Genomic DNA, 17140 nt, shown 5'->3' on the forward strand with positions numbered 1-17140 from the left:
AGCTTCTAAACAGTCGGCCGTACCTTGCAAGTGTCTCTGTAGCTTAGCGACAGCTTCAGCGAGACCTTGCAGAGCCTGACTGGTGAAAAAAAAGCAACGAAAAGAAAAAAAAACTAACGAAACGGCTCCTGATTTTTGCCGGTGGCTCGAGCATTCCGGACAGTTAACCTCCGGATAAACCAAAGTTTCCTGTACAAGGCACCTTGAATTATGGAAGTGCTGTACATTTTCAGCAAGTGGGTGAGGTGTGAGCAGGTCTGGCTGCCTTTGAGCTAACATGCTGGATGATATAAAGAGGGAGACTCACTTGCTGTGGGAGGGGAAGAGAGAGAAGACAAATGCAATGGAGACGTTCTGAAGTTGGCCTTCTTTTGCTGAAGTCAGCCAGGCTTACGGGTGCATTTTGGGACCAAAGCACAACCCCAACCTGGCTTAAGTTTAGCACATAAGGGTAGAAATTCATCTGGGCCCCCTTTGCAGCTGCGCGGCGCCCCAAGCGAGAGGCCAGTCCGAAATGGGGCCTTGTTAACTCTTTTTACGCGCGAGCTGCCCGTCACACTTCCACAGTCCAAACTTGCGCAGTTGAAGAGCCCGAATGTCCGGCCGCTTGCCTCACCGGCAGGAGCCCAAAGGTGAATCCCGAGAGGGGGTGGTTGGAGCTGGCAATGGGGTGTGGGGGTGGGAGGGGTCAATCACAAACGACTGTGGAGTTGGGGGGGGGGGGGGGGAGGGGGAGAACTCCTGGCTGCACAGGAAGATTTTTGGAAAATTGCAGAATAAAAAAAAATGTACTTTTAGTTGACGGCTGGTAAAGAACCCGAGCAGGGGGCAGGCTGGTCATCTGCCCTGCTTATTGCTGCCCAGTTTCTGTGGAGGGACTTAAAACAGGCTTCATTTACATATATAAGGGACCACACGCCTGTTTGTAGGTGGCCGCCAGGGATGGCTGGAAAATGGCCTGACCCAATTTTGGGTCGGATGTTTTTCCAGACGTCTTTGGGGAGCAGGACACTGGTCCCCAAAGGTGGGCCGCGTAGTGCCCATTTTACATCGGGAAAATGGGCACAGCAACGTCCAATTTCAACCCCGCGGTATCTGCCTTGAAAGGGTTAAAAGCAAATCCTCTCAGTGTTTAAAATGCAGAGCAAAACAAAGGAAAGAGAAAGGGGTTATGTGCGAAATCACTAAGAGCTGAGGAGAAGCCAAGGGACGATAAAATGTCTGCCCAGCTCAAGGACTTTATACAATGGAGACTTACAAGAATAAGATAAGGCATAGCCACCAAGCTACACACAGCTAATGCTGAAATGTGAGATTTAATAAACTTAAACTAGTAACATAAAGAAACAAAATGGCTTGCGTAGATTACTAAAGAAGCCTCAGCCTAGCAACTATGGTCTGGCAGCCTGTAGAACCAGACGTCATAATCCAGGTGGCAGAGATAAGAAACAGAACAGAAAGAATGGGCTCAGTTACAAACGAGTTGTTGATACTGTAACCTATGACCTGCAGCCCAGTATTGCAGACCAAGAAGGGTCACGAGGGCCTAACCGCCAGAATCATTGCAGGGGAGGATTAATTAGCTATTGTATTGAAGGGGTTAAATTGAACCCTCTCAGAATTCGGACAGCCGAGGTGACCACGAGTGATGCTAGCAAAATTAAACTCAGAACAAAGGAGTGGGGCCATGTGAAAGTGAATAAGATAAGAAATATCACAATAAAAATTGACTTACGTAAAAAGGCAAAACCAAAACAAAGAACAATGTGAGAAGCTTCGAAAAACCAAGATAGGACGCAGTTGTGGGACCAGACAGAATATGTGCGTTTTGCTAAGCGATAAGGAATATGCTGCTTTAGCTAAAAATTGTAGACACAGCAGAATATAGGGGTCATGGGAATTTGACCTGTGACCAAAGGCATAGTAAGATGTAACTAACCTTTACTAATACTGAAAAGAATCCATATGTGATCAGGTGATTACTGTAATACAATGTGATCAGGTGATTATTGTAATACAATGTGATTGGATGAAAATAGAATAAAAAGCTGTACCAACCAAGAGAGAACGAGAAGGTGCTCGCACAGACCGCGGGGTCTAAGGCGCTTCTCCCAGAGCTCTGATAATAAACTGCATCTTTTTACTTTTACATGGTTTAGATGTGAATTTATTTTCACCACAACAGTCTTATAATGGGCGATGTGATGTTGACAAGGCACTGTGAACAGAAACACTTTTTTTCCTGAGATTTATGAAATTTATACAGTAAATTATGAAATGTGACATGAGTCAGTCATTCATGAAAGAAAGACTTATGAAATAATACTGAGCGGCCTGCGGGTGGCGCTGTCCAGGGAGAGTATAAATACTCGGGCACGGGCCCAGCTTGCGCAGGACATTCTTAACAGGAACGAGTGAAGGACACAACTAGACCTCCATCTTGTAAAACGGTTGATTAAAGCTTTGTTTAACGCTTAGACCAAGTGCCTGGTAGTTTTATGTCAAAATGTATATAGAATTACTCGCTGGCGAGTGCTGGCAGGTGACTTATTCCTTGGTCACGGCCAAGGCTGCTCTTGAGCTGGCCACCCGTTGAGTGAGATGTCTTCGTTACAACGATTCCTTTCCCCTGGGTTTGGGGCAGAGACACCCAATCTCCGCTCAGTGCCTCCCCTCAACAGGGAAGATCAGGAACCCATCAAGTGGGAAACTTACTAATGGAAACCTGCGAGCTACTGTTGTGTGTCACAGCATACAGGCATTCATCCATGCTACACCACCGATTTACTGTCCATTAGCAGAATGCATCGTGTGCGTAACCGGCAGATAACCGCTGTGATTCCTGTCTCCTGGCTGCCCATGACCGTTTTCTACCCTCTTCTCCTGCAGATATGGTTTCAAGCTAGAACTTGATTCCACTGACATTTCAGCCAGGTGGCCATTTATTAAGTGCGTGTCTAGACAGTGAATGTCTGTCTGACTGAAGGGGGCGCGACTGACTCTGTCCTTGCTCCAAATCCATGCACAGGTACCATCTCGCAGGAGTCACTGGACGGCCTTCAGCAGGAGGCGCACTGCTCGAGTTTGCTCCTCACTTGCACGGGGGCATTGAGGGCAAGTATAGCACTGACTCCTTTGAACATTTAATTCATAGGATATACTTACCAAGGCTTCTTCAACAGCACCTCCCAAACCCCCGACCTCTACCATCTAGAAGGACAAGGGGCAGCAGGCGCATGGGAACACCACCACCTCCAAGTTCCCCTCCAAGTCACACACCATCCTGACTTGGAAGTATATTGGCCATTCCTTCATCGTCACTGGGTCAAAATCCTGGAACTAACTCCCTAATAGCACTGTGGGAGTACCTTCACCACACGGACTGCAGTGGTTCAAGAAGGTGGCGCACCACCACCATCTCAAGGGCAATTAGGGATGGGCAATAAATGCTGGCCTTACCAGCTACGCCCACATCCCATAAACGAATTACAGCACAAACAGGCCATTCGGCCCAACCAGTCCATGCCGGCGTTTATGCTCCACTCGAGCCTCCTCCAGTCTTTCCTCATCTAACTCGATCAGCATAACCCTCTATTCCCTTCTCCCTCACATGCTTATCTAACCACCCCAAATGAGGCATGGAGCCAGAGATATTCTTGGCTTGGATAGCCCAGTTCCAGACTGGCTTGAACATTTACCCAGTAGGCCATTGGTGAACCCCATGCAGCAACTATTTTGCTTCTCCCCAACACAGCCTGTCGGACTACTCACCTGGACGGTGCCCCCGTACTTGTCACAATAGGCGCCCCAGTAGAAAAGTCTCTCGATGCACGAGTCCACTTCTCTTTCGGCCTCCTCGCAGTCGACACCAGTCAGAGCGCTCAGCCTCTGCGCCATCTCCTCCCGGCGCACCTCCAGGTTCTCGGCCATGTAGTAGATAACCTGAGCCCGGTTGTGGGCAGCTCGCTTTCCCCAGCTGCAGGGGCAAATCAGAAATAAGAACATAAGAATTAGGAGCGGGAGTCAGCCATACGGCCCCTCGAGCCTGCTCCGCCATTCAATAAGATCATGGCTGATCATCGACCTCAACTCTACTTTCCCGCCCGATCTCCATATCCCTCGATTCCCCTAGAGTCCAAAAATCTATCGATCTCAGCCTTGAATATACTCAACGACTCAGCATTCACAGCCCTCTGGGGCAGAGAATTCCAAAGATTCACAATCCTCTGAATAAAGAAATTCCTCCTCATCTCAGTCCGAAATGGCCGACCCCTTATCCTGAGACTGTGCCCCTAGTTCTAGACCCGCCAGCCAGGGGGAAACAACCTCTCAGTCCCTGTCAATTCCCCTCAGAAACATATGTTTCAATGGGATCATATCTCATTCTTCTAAACTCCAAGAGTGTAGGCCCAATCTACACTTTCACTATCCCATCCTGCTTTCTTTAGATTCTCCACCCCCACCCCGTCTCTATGCCGGTCTACAACTTTGGGGAATCAGCAGTAACAGCCTAATCCTAATTAACGTGAATTGGGTCTCTCTTCCTCTAGGGGAGCCTATTCTGGACTTCGGGTGGCTCCTATTAAAGTCTTCAATGAATTCTCGTACAGTCGCAAGGCAGGCCTCAAAACTCAGACCAGCACCCCAGTGCCTGCTGCACTCGGTTTGGGACCTGCCCTACCTGCAACTCTTGCCTAGTATCCAGACGTACTGGAGATTGGCCTTACCTATTGACATGAATCAGTCAGTCATTCATGAAAGAAAGACTTATGAAATAATACTGAGCGGCCTGCGGGTGGCGCTGTCCAGGGAGAGTATAAATACTCGGGCACGGGCCCAGCTTGCGCAGGACATTCTTAACAGGAACTAGTGAAGGACACAACTAGACCTCCATGTTGTAAAACAGTTGATTAAAGCTTTGTTTAATGCTTAGACCAAGTGCCTAGTAGTTTTCTTAAATCGCCTATGGAGTACCTACCCCTTGAAAAGAATTGGGGGCGGCGGTACAATTCCCACTTTCTAACCCCATGAAACTGAAAAGGGAGATTCACGCTGACGTGCGGATTTAATTTCGAAGCATAACCTTCTACCAATACTCACCCCGGTGCTGCTGCGTGAGCGGCCTCGACCGCGTTCCGAACATCTTTGCGGTTACAATCACCGACGTAGGCCAGGGCCCTGCCGCAGTGGTCGAAAATGGGGCGAGAGTACATGCTGTAAGGCCTCTTCTGAGCACCTCCGTAGTACACTTTATACGTACGGTCAACGCTGCAGGTAAATAAAACACCAGCGAGTCAACTGAGTTATGCGAAGGCAGTCATGTTCATAGAGCTTGGTGACAAAAAAGAAATTCCGCAATTTCCCACCTCGGAATGGCATCAGTCTGGAGTAGCTTGGACTGTGCCATTTGTCCTGGGATTGGGGGAAGGTCTGCTCCGTGCACGGCTGCAAATGTCTTGTACTTGATCTCTCCTGGGTTTGGATAGGGTCGTTCCTCCCAGGCAGGCCTCACATACTCATACAAGCCCTAAATGGGGTGCGGGAGGATGCAAGGGCAGAGGTGAATAATGTCAAGGGAAAAAAGACTTGCATTTCTATAGCGCCTTTCATGACCTCAGGATGTCCCAAAGCCCTTTACAGCCAATGAAGTGCTTTTTGAAGTGTGGTCACTGTTGTAATGTAGGAAACGCGGCAGCCAATTTGCACACAGCAAGCTCCCACAAACAGCAATGTGATAATGACCAAATCATCTGTTTTTTGGTTATGTTGATTGAGGGATAAATATTGGCCCAGGACACCAGGGAGAACTCCCCCTGCTCTTCTTCGAAATAGTGCTACGAGATCTTTTATGTCCACCCGAGAGGGACAGACGGGGCCTCGGTTTAACATCTCATCCAACAGTGTAGCACTCCCTCAGTACTGCACTGGGAGTGTCAGCCTAGATTTTCCTTCGAGTCTCTGGAGGGGGGCTTGAACCCACAACCTTCTGACTCAGAGGCGAGGGTGCCACCCACACTGAACATACTGAATCCCGACCAACTGGAAAGCTAAGCCCAGACTGAAGAGCAGCCTCGCCTTATTAGTTGTACAGACTCCACACCTGCAAAATAAACCCCCTCTGTGGAGTAAAGGAGAAAGTCTAAAATGGTTCCTTTTCATTCACAACATTCCTCCACACAATTTTCAAATCTTTTGACGTGTTTTTTTTTTTTTAAAAAAAGACGTCAAATCTTTATCTGACCAGAGACCCACCACCAGTTCAGGGCTCCTCCTAGGTGATGCTTTAAGATGTCAATCTTCTGGTGTTCCTTGATCGAAGTCACGTCCCTACTGCATTCAAACAGCCCCACGAGCAATACGGAGCTAGCCCACCTTAGTAAAAGACACACTGCTGGCTGCATATCCAAGTACGCACAAAGATGCATACATAATGTTATCAAAGCAGGAGGAGGGCTGTATATTTCCCTTACTTCTCCTGACTTCGTTTTGACTCTTGACTGACTACTTTTTCACCTTATGATATTCTTTTCCCCATTCCATCACCACCCCCCCCCCAGCAACAGGCAAATTCTCAATTTTTAAAAATTTGATCAAGGGATGTGGGCGTCGCTGGCAAGGCCAGTATTTATTGCGCATCCCTAATTGCCCTTGGCGGTGAGACGCCTTCTTGAACTGCTGCAGTCCGTGTGGTGAAGGTACTCAAGCACTGCGGTTAGGGAGGGAGTTCCAGGGTACTGACCCAGCGATTTCCACTACGCAACATTTAAAATTTGACTGCATGCACAAAAGGTCTATTAAAAAGTTGCTTTACATGTGGTCACTAGCTAGAAAACTGCGTGCAGTTCTGGTCACCACATTACAGGAAGGATGTGATTGCACTAGAGAGGGTGCAGAGGAGATTTACGAGGATGTTGCCTGGGCTGGGGAATTTTAGCCGTGAGGAAAGATTGGATAGGCTGGGGTTGTTTTCTTTGGTACAGAGGAGGCGGGGGGGGGGGGGGGGGGCGGGGAGACTGAATTGAGGTATAAAATTATGAGGGGCCTAGATAGAGTGGATAGGAAGGACCTATTTCCCTCAGCAGAGAGGTCAATAACCAGGGGGCATAGATTTAAAGTAATTGGTCGGAGGATTAGAGGGGATTTGAGGACAACTTTTTTCACTCAGAGGGTGGTGGGGGTCTGGAGCTCACTGCCTGAAAGGGTGGGAGAGGCAGAAACCCTCATCACATTTAAAAAGTACTTGGATGTGCACTTGAAGTGCCGTAACCTACAGGGCTACGGACCAAGAGCTGGAAAGTGGGATTAGGTTGGAGAGCTCTTTGTCGGCCGGCACGGACACGATGGGCTGAATGGCCTCCTTCTGTGCTGTAAATTTCTATGAATAGGAATACAAAATTCATCTTCAGAACAATTCAATTGTGCATGGAACTGTGACTCTTGGCCTCTACGCCACTTTCAACGATGCTCCGGCACTGACCTCCTTTCCACCGTCCCGTCCGAAGCCACTTTCTTTGTAGCCACCAAAGCCAGCCGCAGCATCAAAAATGTTGTGCCCGTTCACCCAGACGGCACCAGCCTTCAAACTAAAGATTGTGTCCATTAGTAAATCAGGAGTATCGGCGTGGAGCAGAAGCATGAAGGGATGTGGAGAGGAGAGGGGAGGAGAGAGAAGGAAAGGAAGGAGAGGAAAGGGAAAAGGAGGGGAGGCGAGGAGAGTGAAGAGGCGAGGAGAGTGAAGAGAGGCAAGGGTAGAGGAGAGGCGAGGCGAGACCGACAGGGGGGAGAGGAGACAGAACAGAAGGAAAGGAATAAAAGGGAAGGGAAGCAAAGGGAATGGATACATACTGGAGCATTCGCGATGTTGAGGACATCGTGGATAGCACGTTTAGGGAGTTGGTCACACCGCAGGTAAAGGCTGCACAGGCAGGAAGGGAATGGGTGACCACCAGGCAGAGTAGTAGGCACAGGCAGGTAGTGCAGGGGTCCCCTGAGGCCATCTCCCTTTCAAACAGATATACCACTTTGGATATTGTTGAGGGAGATGGCTTATCCGGGGAAGGCAGCAGCAGCCAACTTCCTGGCACCAGGGGTGGTCCTGCTGCACAAGACGGGAGGAAAAAAAGTGGTAGAGCTATAGTGATAGGGGATTCTATTGTAAGGGGAATAGATAGGCGTTTCTGCAGCCGCAAACGAGACTCCAGGATGGTATGTTGCCTCCCTGGTGCAAGGGTCAAGGATGTCTCGGGGCGGCTGCAGGACATTCTGGAGGGGGGAGGGTGAACAGCCAGTTGTCGTGGTGCATATAGGTACCAACGATATAGGTAAAAAACGGGATGAGGTCCTAAAAGCTGAATATAGGGAGTTAGGAGGTAAATTAAAAAACAGGAACTCAAAGATAGTAATCTCAGGATTGCTACCAGTGCCACGTGCTAGTCAGAGTAGAAATAGAAGGATATTTCAGATGAATACGTGGCTAGAGGAATGGTGCAAGGGGGAGGGATTCAAATTCCTGGGACACTTGCCATCGAGAGAGTGCAGCGAAGATTCACCAGGCTGATACCTGGGATGGCAGAAATGACGTATGAGGAGAGATTGGGTCAATTAGGCTTATATTCGCTAGAGTTTAGAAGAATGAGAGGGGATCTCATTGAAACTTATAAAATTCTAACAGGACTAGACAGACTAGATGCAGGAAGGATGTTCCCGATGGCGGGGAGTCCAGAACCAGGGGTCACAGTCTAAGGATAAGGGGTAAGCCATTTAGGACTGAGATGAGGAGGAATTTCATCACCCAGAGTGGTGAACCTGTGGAATTCTCTACCACAGAAGGCAGTTGAGGCCAATTCATTAAATATATTCAAGGAGTTAGATATATTTCTTAAGGCTAAAAGGATCAAGGGGTATGGGGAGAAAGCAGGGATAGGGTACTGAATTTGGATGATCAGCCATGATCTCATTAAATGGCGGAACAGGCTCGAGGGGCCGAATGGCCTACTCCTGCTCCTATCTTCTATGTTTCTAAGGCGAGAGAGGAAGAGATGGGGAGAGAGGAGGAAATGGAGGAGAGGGGGAGTGGAGGAGGAGGAGGGGAGGGGGAGAGGAGGAAGGGGGAGAGGAGGAAGGGGGAGAGGAGGGGAGGGGGAGGGAGGAGGTGAGGGGGAGAGAGGAGGGGAGGGGGAGGGAGGAGGGAGGGGGAGGGAGGGAGGAGGGAGGGGAGGGGAGGAGGGAGGAGGGGGAGGGAGGAGGGAGGGGGAGGGAGGAGGGGAGGAGGGAGGGAGGAGGGGAGGGGGAGGGAGGAGGGGAGGGGGAGGGAGGAGGGGAGGGGGAGGGAGGAGGGGAGGGGGAGGAGGAAGGAGGGGAGAGAAAGGAAGAAGACAAAGGAAGGAAGAAGAGAGAGAGATATAAAAGGAAAAGTGAAGAGAGAAAGGGAAAGGAAGGGGGAGGAGGCAGGGAAGCTGCTGCACGCCCCACCACCATTCACAAGAACACAGATTATATCACCTCATTGCCACCTCCAGTGCCAGCGGCAAGTTTTCAGTCCAGACGCTGCCTGCGAGTCCATATGGTGAGTTATTTGCCAGAGCTATAGCCTCCTTCGCAGTGCGGAACGTCATGGCTACCAAAACTGGTCCAAAAATCTGAAGAATTAAGAGACAGTCGTTCGTTAAATGCAGTAGCAGCAGAGATCCACAACACTGACACTACCCACTGCCCTGAAACAAGGTTTATTCCTGTCGAGGGCTAAAAGCAGAAATAACTTCTCGGTTCAAAGCAAAGAAATGGCTCAAGTTTCCCTGTGTTTTGAGGTTATTTGAACCCATTACATTCTGAACTTGTAACACATTTCCATCACTCTGCTAATAGACCGACTCCTCTCACCCTCTCTCCTTGTTACTCCACACTCCTCCTGGATTCATCATTAACTTCTGGTGTTTATTTGGTTTATCAAGATATTTATAATCTGTGTGGAACTCAACCACAAGCCACAGGGATCCCAGAGTGCGATTCCTCATTTGTGACATGTTAGCTTAAGAAAAGACTTAAAGACGCACATTTATATCGCGCCTATCACGACCTCAGGACGTCCCAAAGCGCTTTACAGCCAATGAAGTACTTTTTTTTTGAAGTGTCGTCACCGTTGTAATGTGGGAAACGCGGCAGCCAATTTGTACACAGCAAGCTCCCACAAACAGCAATGTGGTATGGCCAGATAATCTGTTTTAGGTGATGTTGATTGAGGGATAAATATTGGTCCCAGGACACTGGGGATAAATCACCTGCTCTTCTTCAAAGTCTTTTACATCCACCTGAGGGGCAGACGAGGACTTGGTATAACGTCTCATCCGAAAGGAGGGGGTAAGATTGGCTGGATGCCTTTTACGGTCAAACAGCCTGCCGGTATTAACGATCTAGTCCCATACATGGAGATTTGCTACTTTGGGGAGGTGCTGGTGTGTGCCCGTGAAACAGGGGAGGACGGTAGGTTTATACAGCACAGCTTGCTTTAGGCACACTCTGAACTTGGTCATAACCCGTCTCCAGCCAGGATACGAGAGTTAGTTTTGCAGAAAATTATACCTGGGAATGAGTTCCATTCCCCGTTACACAGTCAGCTGCTGCCTGCAGTAAGTGGCTAAAGCAATTGTGAATGTGCAAATGGCGGATGTCACCTGCCCATAAAAAGTCAGAGTTATACAGCACAGAAAGAGGCCCTTCGTGTCCCCGCCGGCCATCAAGCCCCGTCTATTCTAATCCCATTTTCCAGCACTTGGTCCGTAGCCTTGTATGCTATGGCGTTTCAAGTGTTCATCTAAATGCTTCTTGAATGTTGTGAGGGTTCCTGCCTCTACCACCCTTTGAAATGAGCAGTAGTTCACTTCAAAAGTACGACCGAATCACCATCAGTAAAGTAAATGTGCCAGCTCATTTGGGGGGGGGGGGGGGGGGTGGGGGTGGGGGGGAAAAGAGGGAGAGAAGAGCAGTGCCCAGTTATGGCAAATACGGTACATTCTCGGGTGTTGTTTTATAATTTTGCAAAGTAAGAGGTGCTAAAGGGAAGGGCTACACAACCAACGTTCCCTGTCAATTTTTTTTTTTTTTTTTTTTTTTTAAAAAGGTGCGCGGGACCTTTAACTAGCTGTGCGGCCCATTCAATTTTTCGCGCATGGGCGGTTATTTCAACTGAAAAGCCGGAGAGCAGCCTGCGTGGGACCTCCAGGCCGCCGCGCAGCTTAGCAGGAACGCTGATGTTCCCTTTAAGCTGCACGGCCGTGCTCCAGGGGTCCCGCGCAGCCGGCTTTTCAATGGACCAACCACACGCGAACGATATTTTGAATGGGCCGTGCAGACCCCGCCCCCACATTTATTTATTTATTTATTTTTATTTTTTATTTTTTTTAAAAACAGGACACATCGGTTACAACCATTAACTTATTTGCTGCACAAGGAAATAAAATCCGTTCTTTTGAGGAAGGTTCCAGTTACCCACACTTTTTTGATTGGCCTTTTTTTCTTCCCCCCCCATAGGGCAGCTGTCCTTCATTCTGCCAGCGCAATTCACACCCCATCTAGAGCCAGCCTTTGTTCCTTAACCTGTCCCATTACCACCTCCTCTCGCCTTGAATATCTCTTAATGTCTCTTAATCTCTCCTGCTTTCTATCCTATCACTGACCTTCCCTTTTGTTCTTTCATCCCCTCCCCCTTTTCCCAGCCCCTAAACTTGCTTTCCATTTCCTGCTTTTTTTCCAGTTCTGACGAAAGGTCTTCGACCTGGAACGTTAACTCTGTTTCTCTCTCTCCACGGATGCTGCCCTGGCCTGCTGAGTTTTTCCAGCGTTTTCTGTTGTTAGTTCCAGTTACCTCTTCGTGGACAACACGGGAGACTGTGCTCACGTGGGTGATGAGGGTGGGTGGGTAGAAGAGACCTTTCTGTGGCATCCCTTCAGTCACTTGGTAGACCTGCAACGAGAGAGAGAGAGAGAAAAAAAAAGAGGTGATCACACTCATCTTCAAAGCTCCCCAAAAATTCAGCAAAGTCAAAACTGCCCAACGCATTACCGGCACCTGGCTACCGACCATAGAGCACATATACCAGAAACGCTGTTTACGGAGGTCACGGTCCATCATCAAAGACCCTACCCACCCCAGCCACAGTCTGTTCGCCCTCCTGCCATCTGGGAGACGCTACAGATGCATTCGCACCCGTACGACCAGATTTAGGAACAGCTTCTTTCCCAGGACTGTCATCCTACTGAACTCCACAAATAAACTCTAAAGCCTGCACATCTGCCAATGCACTTTATTATGGTTATGTTTATGTTAATGTATTACAAGCCAAATGTATGTGGAATGTTTAAATGTCTTAATCTAAATGTACACTCTCGGGAGCCTCAAGCCTACATTTCGTTGTACTGCACTTGTGCACTAACAATGACAATAAAAGTTGATGTGATTTTTGATTTGATAACTCAGCTGTCCTGGATCGAAGGTGGTGGTCGTGGAGAAGGAAGACCCCCCTCTTTAGTCAGCAACAAAAAGTTCATTAGAATTATTATTATTTTTTTTTTTACAAGTAATAGCTTCCCCTGATGACTCTGATCTAGGCAATGAGTAGTTGAGCCGAACAGACCAAAGTATCTGCTGCAATATAGAAACATAGAAGATAGGAGCAGGAGTAGGCCATTCGGCCCCTCGAGCCTGCTCCGTCATTCAATGAGATCATGGCTGATCATCCAAATTCAGTACCCTGTTCCTGCCTTCTCACCATATCCCTTGATCCCTTTAGCCTTAAGAAATATATCTAACTCCTTCTTGAATATATTTAATGAATTGGCCGCTACTGCCTTCTGTGGTAGAGAATTCCACAGGTTCACCACTCTCTGGGTGAAGAAATTCCTCCTCGTTTCTGTCCTAAATGGCTTACCCCTTATCCTTAGACTGTGACCCCTGGTTCTGGACTCCCCGACCATCAGGAACATCCTTCCTGCATCTAGTCTGTTCAGTCCTGTCAGAATTTTATAAGTTTCAATAAGATCCCCTCTCATTCTTCTAAACTCCAGCGAGTATAAGCCCAATCGTCCCAATCTCTCCTCATACGTCATTCCTGCCATCCCAGGTATCAGTCTGGTGAATCTTCGCTGAACTCCTTCCATGGCAAGAACATCCTTCCTCAGATAAGGCGACCAAAACTGCACACAATACTCGGTCTCACCAAGGCCCTGTACAACTGCAGCGAGACATCCTTGTTCCTGTACTCAAACCCTCTCGTTACGAAGGCCAACATACCATTTGCCTTCTTAACCGCCTGCTGCACCTGCATGCTTACCTTCAGCGACTGGTGCACAAGGACACCCAGGTCTTGTTGCACTTCCCCTTCTCCCAATCTATTGCCATTCAGATAATAATCTGCCTTCCTGTTTTTGCCACCAAAGTGGACAACCTCACATTTATCCACGTTATATTGCATCTGCCATCCCTGGTCTGTGCTGAATTAGGTGATCTCATCCATCACAGTAGGACCATCACAATTGGCCTAAGCACTCCCTGGGCTAGGGGACAGTGGGGAAAAAAAAAAGCACACCCGATCACTATATGAAGTGTCAGCCAGTGGCTCAGTGGGTAGCACTCTCGCCTCGGAGTCAGAAGGTTGTGGGTTCAAGTCCCCACCTCCAGGGTTATCCCTGGTGTCCTGGGGCCAATAGTTATCCCTCAATCAACATAACAAAAACACATTATCTGGTCATTGTCACATTGCTGTTTGTGGGACCTTGTCTGCTGTGTTTCCCACATTACAACAGTGACTACACTCCAAAAGTACTTCATTGGCTGCAAACGCTTTGAGCCGTCCGGTGGTCATGAAAGGCGCTATAGAAATGCAAGTCTTTCTTTATATCAATGATCCCTTTAAGCTGTGCGGCTGCATGGCGGTGTGGAAATCCCACGCAGGCCCGCTTGCCGGCTTTTTAAATGGATAAAAAACGCGCATGTGCGATAATTTGAATGGGCCGCGCGCCCCCAAAAAATTAGCAGGAACATTGATGGTGACGCCCGACTGGAGGCACATCTACAAGCCAATTTGACTTGTGGGGACCATTGCAGCTGAGCCCGAGGACAGGATCAGGCGCGGCCGCAATGGGCCACACAAATCAAATTGCCTGCTAACATTCACCGTCAAGGCCACGCATGCATAATAGCCAATTGGATGAGGTACTGGAGGACACCAGTTGAACTACACCCGAGGAGGGCGGTCAAGGCATTCAGGAGAGGCAGGGAGGAAAACTAGCTAGGGATAGATGACATCAATCAATACAATCAGTCGACAGTGAAACATAACAGCGACTGCTGGGATGGGCTAACTCGTCAAGTTCCAGTTACTGAATGGCAATTATTCAAAATTCAGAAGTCAACGTCCACAGCACAGACCACCAAGAGAAATCGATAACACCAACTTTTAAAAGTTTGAAGATTATTGGTGCAGGGAATGACTGAGGGAGGTAAGGGGTTCCACATCTGAGGCCACTGAAAGAATGGCTTCAAGCAGGAGATGGATGAACTCATTCAGGAGATGGTGCGGTGAGCCTCGACTCCAATACAGTCAGGAGCAGGGAGGAGGAAGTGCGTTAGGATTGTCTGTCACTAATCATAAATTGTCACTAGAGGTCATCTAAGAGGAATCTCTAGGAGAGAGATATAGGCCCAGAACTTCGGGTCTCCACGGGTGAGTACGCACGGGGTACTCACCCGTAGGCCCGATGGAAGTGCCGGTTTCCTGCATGCACTGCGCGTGCGCGGGAAACCGGCACTTCCGTTCCTCTGAACGAAGGGGTTCAGAGGTCGAACGCGTGCGCAGGAGGGGCTGCGCGCGCGCATCGAACTTCGTTTTTTTTTTAAAAACAGGTTTTCCCGGGAACGTAAGCCTGCAGAATTTAGTGGTAAGTGGTGAATTAATTAAAATTAAAACATTTTCCCCACAGGTTTATTATTTTTAAATACTTTAAAGCAAGGTAAGTTTATTTTTAGCCCCGTTAGAAAATAACATTATCTTTTTCAAAAATTTAAATTATTGTTTAAAATAGTTATTTCATTTAATTTGTAGTTTATTTTAAAAATGTGATCTTTAAAAAAATGTATTTGAAGATTTAGTGCTATTTTATAGTATTTATAAGTTTGACAGCCCTTCCTGTCAAACTTATGAATGGAGCTTTCCCTGCTCCGATTGGCTCCCCACGGCCCACGTGATCCCAGGGGACACATCGAACTAACTGCGCCCCTGGGATACGCAAGCACTGCGCGCCGGCAGCTGGACCAGGCCCCCGGATTGGAATCCCACGCGGGCCCACAGCTCAATGGCCGGCGCGCTAGGTAAGTGCAGGTCGGGGGCTTGCACCCGCGGGAAGCCCCCGACCCGAATTTCTGGGCCATAAGGTTGACTTCTTGTCCGCCATCCAGTTTTGGACTGGCCAGTTCGAAATGGCAGCTCTGACTGGAATGAACGGAGGCACTCTGGGACATGCACCCCGCCCCTATAAATGAGGTCATCGGAATGACGGAGAATGGAATGAGATCTAAAATGGCAAATCTACATCAGCCAATGGAGTACATTTATCACATTTCTTGATGTATACATTTTAAATAGATACGCGCCCTTAAGTTACTAGTTAGCATCAAGACTTGTGCATAAATTACACCTTCATGCAAACATAGGAAACTTGCTCACAAAGTGCCAGCTTACAGGAAGGGAAGCTTCACTAACTGAACAGTGCCTAAGGCAAATATGGCTTTTGACCTCTTACCTCTGCCCCTTCGTCCCTGGCCTGCTCTACGTACTCTGTGATCGTCTTCTTCTGCGCTTCGTCCACCAACGCGCCCATGTCAATGCTCTTGTCCAGGCTGTCACCCACCCGTAGGCACTGCATCCGCTGCTTCAGCCGGCCAATCAGGTTGTGAGCAATCGACTCCTGCATCAGGAGCCTGGAGCCCGCGCTGCACACCTACGACAGAGGAACAACCATCAATCCCGGGAGACCCAGAATATCTTTCCTTATTTTCCAGCTGTGGACTGTTCAGTGCTTAAGGTGAGGGATGCCAACCCTGAGGGTTGGAACACTTCCCATTTTGAGCACTCAGTGTCAGTAGCAGGCATTTCCTGGTCAGGTATGGGATTGTTAGATGCAGAATAAAGCTCCCTTTGCTCAACTCCCAACCATGTGCCTTAACCCCCACTCTCCCAAACCTCAGGAGAAAGAACCCGCTCCTGTACCACCGTGACACTTCCATTTGGAACAGCAGCCATCCTTGTGAAACTGACCATCATTTGTGTCAAAGTAGGAGGAATTTGTACTGTCAGATTCCTGCCAATGAGGTGTGGAGACAGCAACTGTGATTATAAACACACATGATTATAAAAGTGGCAGCTGTGGCTCGGTGGGTAGCGCTCTCACCTCTGAGTCAGAAGGTTGTGGGTTCAGGTCCCCACTTCAGAGACTTGAGCACAAAAATCTAGGCTGACACTCCAGGGCAGTGCTGAGGGAGTGCTGCATTGTCGGATGTGCCGTCTTACGGATGAGACGTTAAACCGAGACGTCTGCTTTCTCGGGTGGATGTAAAAGATCCCACCGCACTATTTTGAAGAGGAGCAGGGGAGCCGGTGTCCTGGGGCCAATATTTATCCCTCAATCAACATCATTAAAACAGATTATCTGGTCATTATCACATTGCTGTTTGTGGGAGCTTGCTGTGCGCAAATTGGCTGCTGCATTTCCTTCATTACAACAGCTTCAAAAAGTACTTTATTGGACATAATGAGCCTTGGGATGTCCCGAGGTCGTGAAAGGTGCTATATAAATACAAGCCTTTCTTTTTTCTCCCCCCATTTCCTTTCATAGAGTGTAACTCCAATCACCGAGAGACTAATGCCTCCACCCAGTGTAGTACAAAGCCACACAGACCAAAAAGCTCCTGATTTGATTCCTAGTCTATGTTGAGTTAGCTGTTCTCAGCCAGGGCACCATCTTGTGGGCTGACATTTGCTCCAAAAGGAAATGGCAGCCCTCCCGTACCTTGCCCAACTGGTCATTCTTTATATGTGAACCTAGGCAGAGAGAGAGAGTGTGTGTGTGTGCGTGTGTGAAGGCTATTTAA

The 17140-nt window shown here is 48.5% G+C and overlaps 1 protein-coding gene across 1 annotated transcript in view; it reads right to left on the reverse strand.

Annotated features, from left to right (window-relative positions):
* aldh16a1 (aldehyde dehydrogenase 16 family, member A1) overlaps positions 1 to 17140 on the reverse strand; it is a 68680-nt gene that overhangs the window by 19918 nt on the left and 31622 nt on the right. The window contains exons 8-14 of the mRNA XM_085969767.1: positions 15793 to 15990; positions 11861 to 11959; positions 9502 to 9638; positions 7478 to 7583; positions 5367 to 5527; positions 5101 to 5268; positions 3772 to 3976 (exon numbers count right to left, since the gene is read on the reverse strand). Coding sequence (XP_085825893.1) covers positions 3772 to 3976; positions 5101 to 5268; positions 5367 to 5527; positions 7478 to 7583; positions 9502 to 9638; positions 11861 to 11959; positions 15793 to 15990 — 1074 coding nt within the window. The remainder of the gene's footprint in view (positions 1 to 3771; positions 3977 to 5100; positions 5269 to 5366; positions 5528 to 7477; positions 7584 to 9501; positions 9639 to 11860; positions 11960 to 15792; positions 15991 to 17140) is intronic.

This window comes from Somniosus microcephalus, chromosome 28 (assembly GCF_052327205.1).
Source record: "Somniosus microcephalus isolate GS21.2 chromosome 28, FLI_Smic_1.0, whole genome shotgun sequence".
Taxonomy (NCBI): Eukaryota; Metazoa; Chordata; class Chondrichthyes; order Squaliformes; family Somniosidae; genus Somniosus; species Somniosus microcephalus.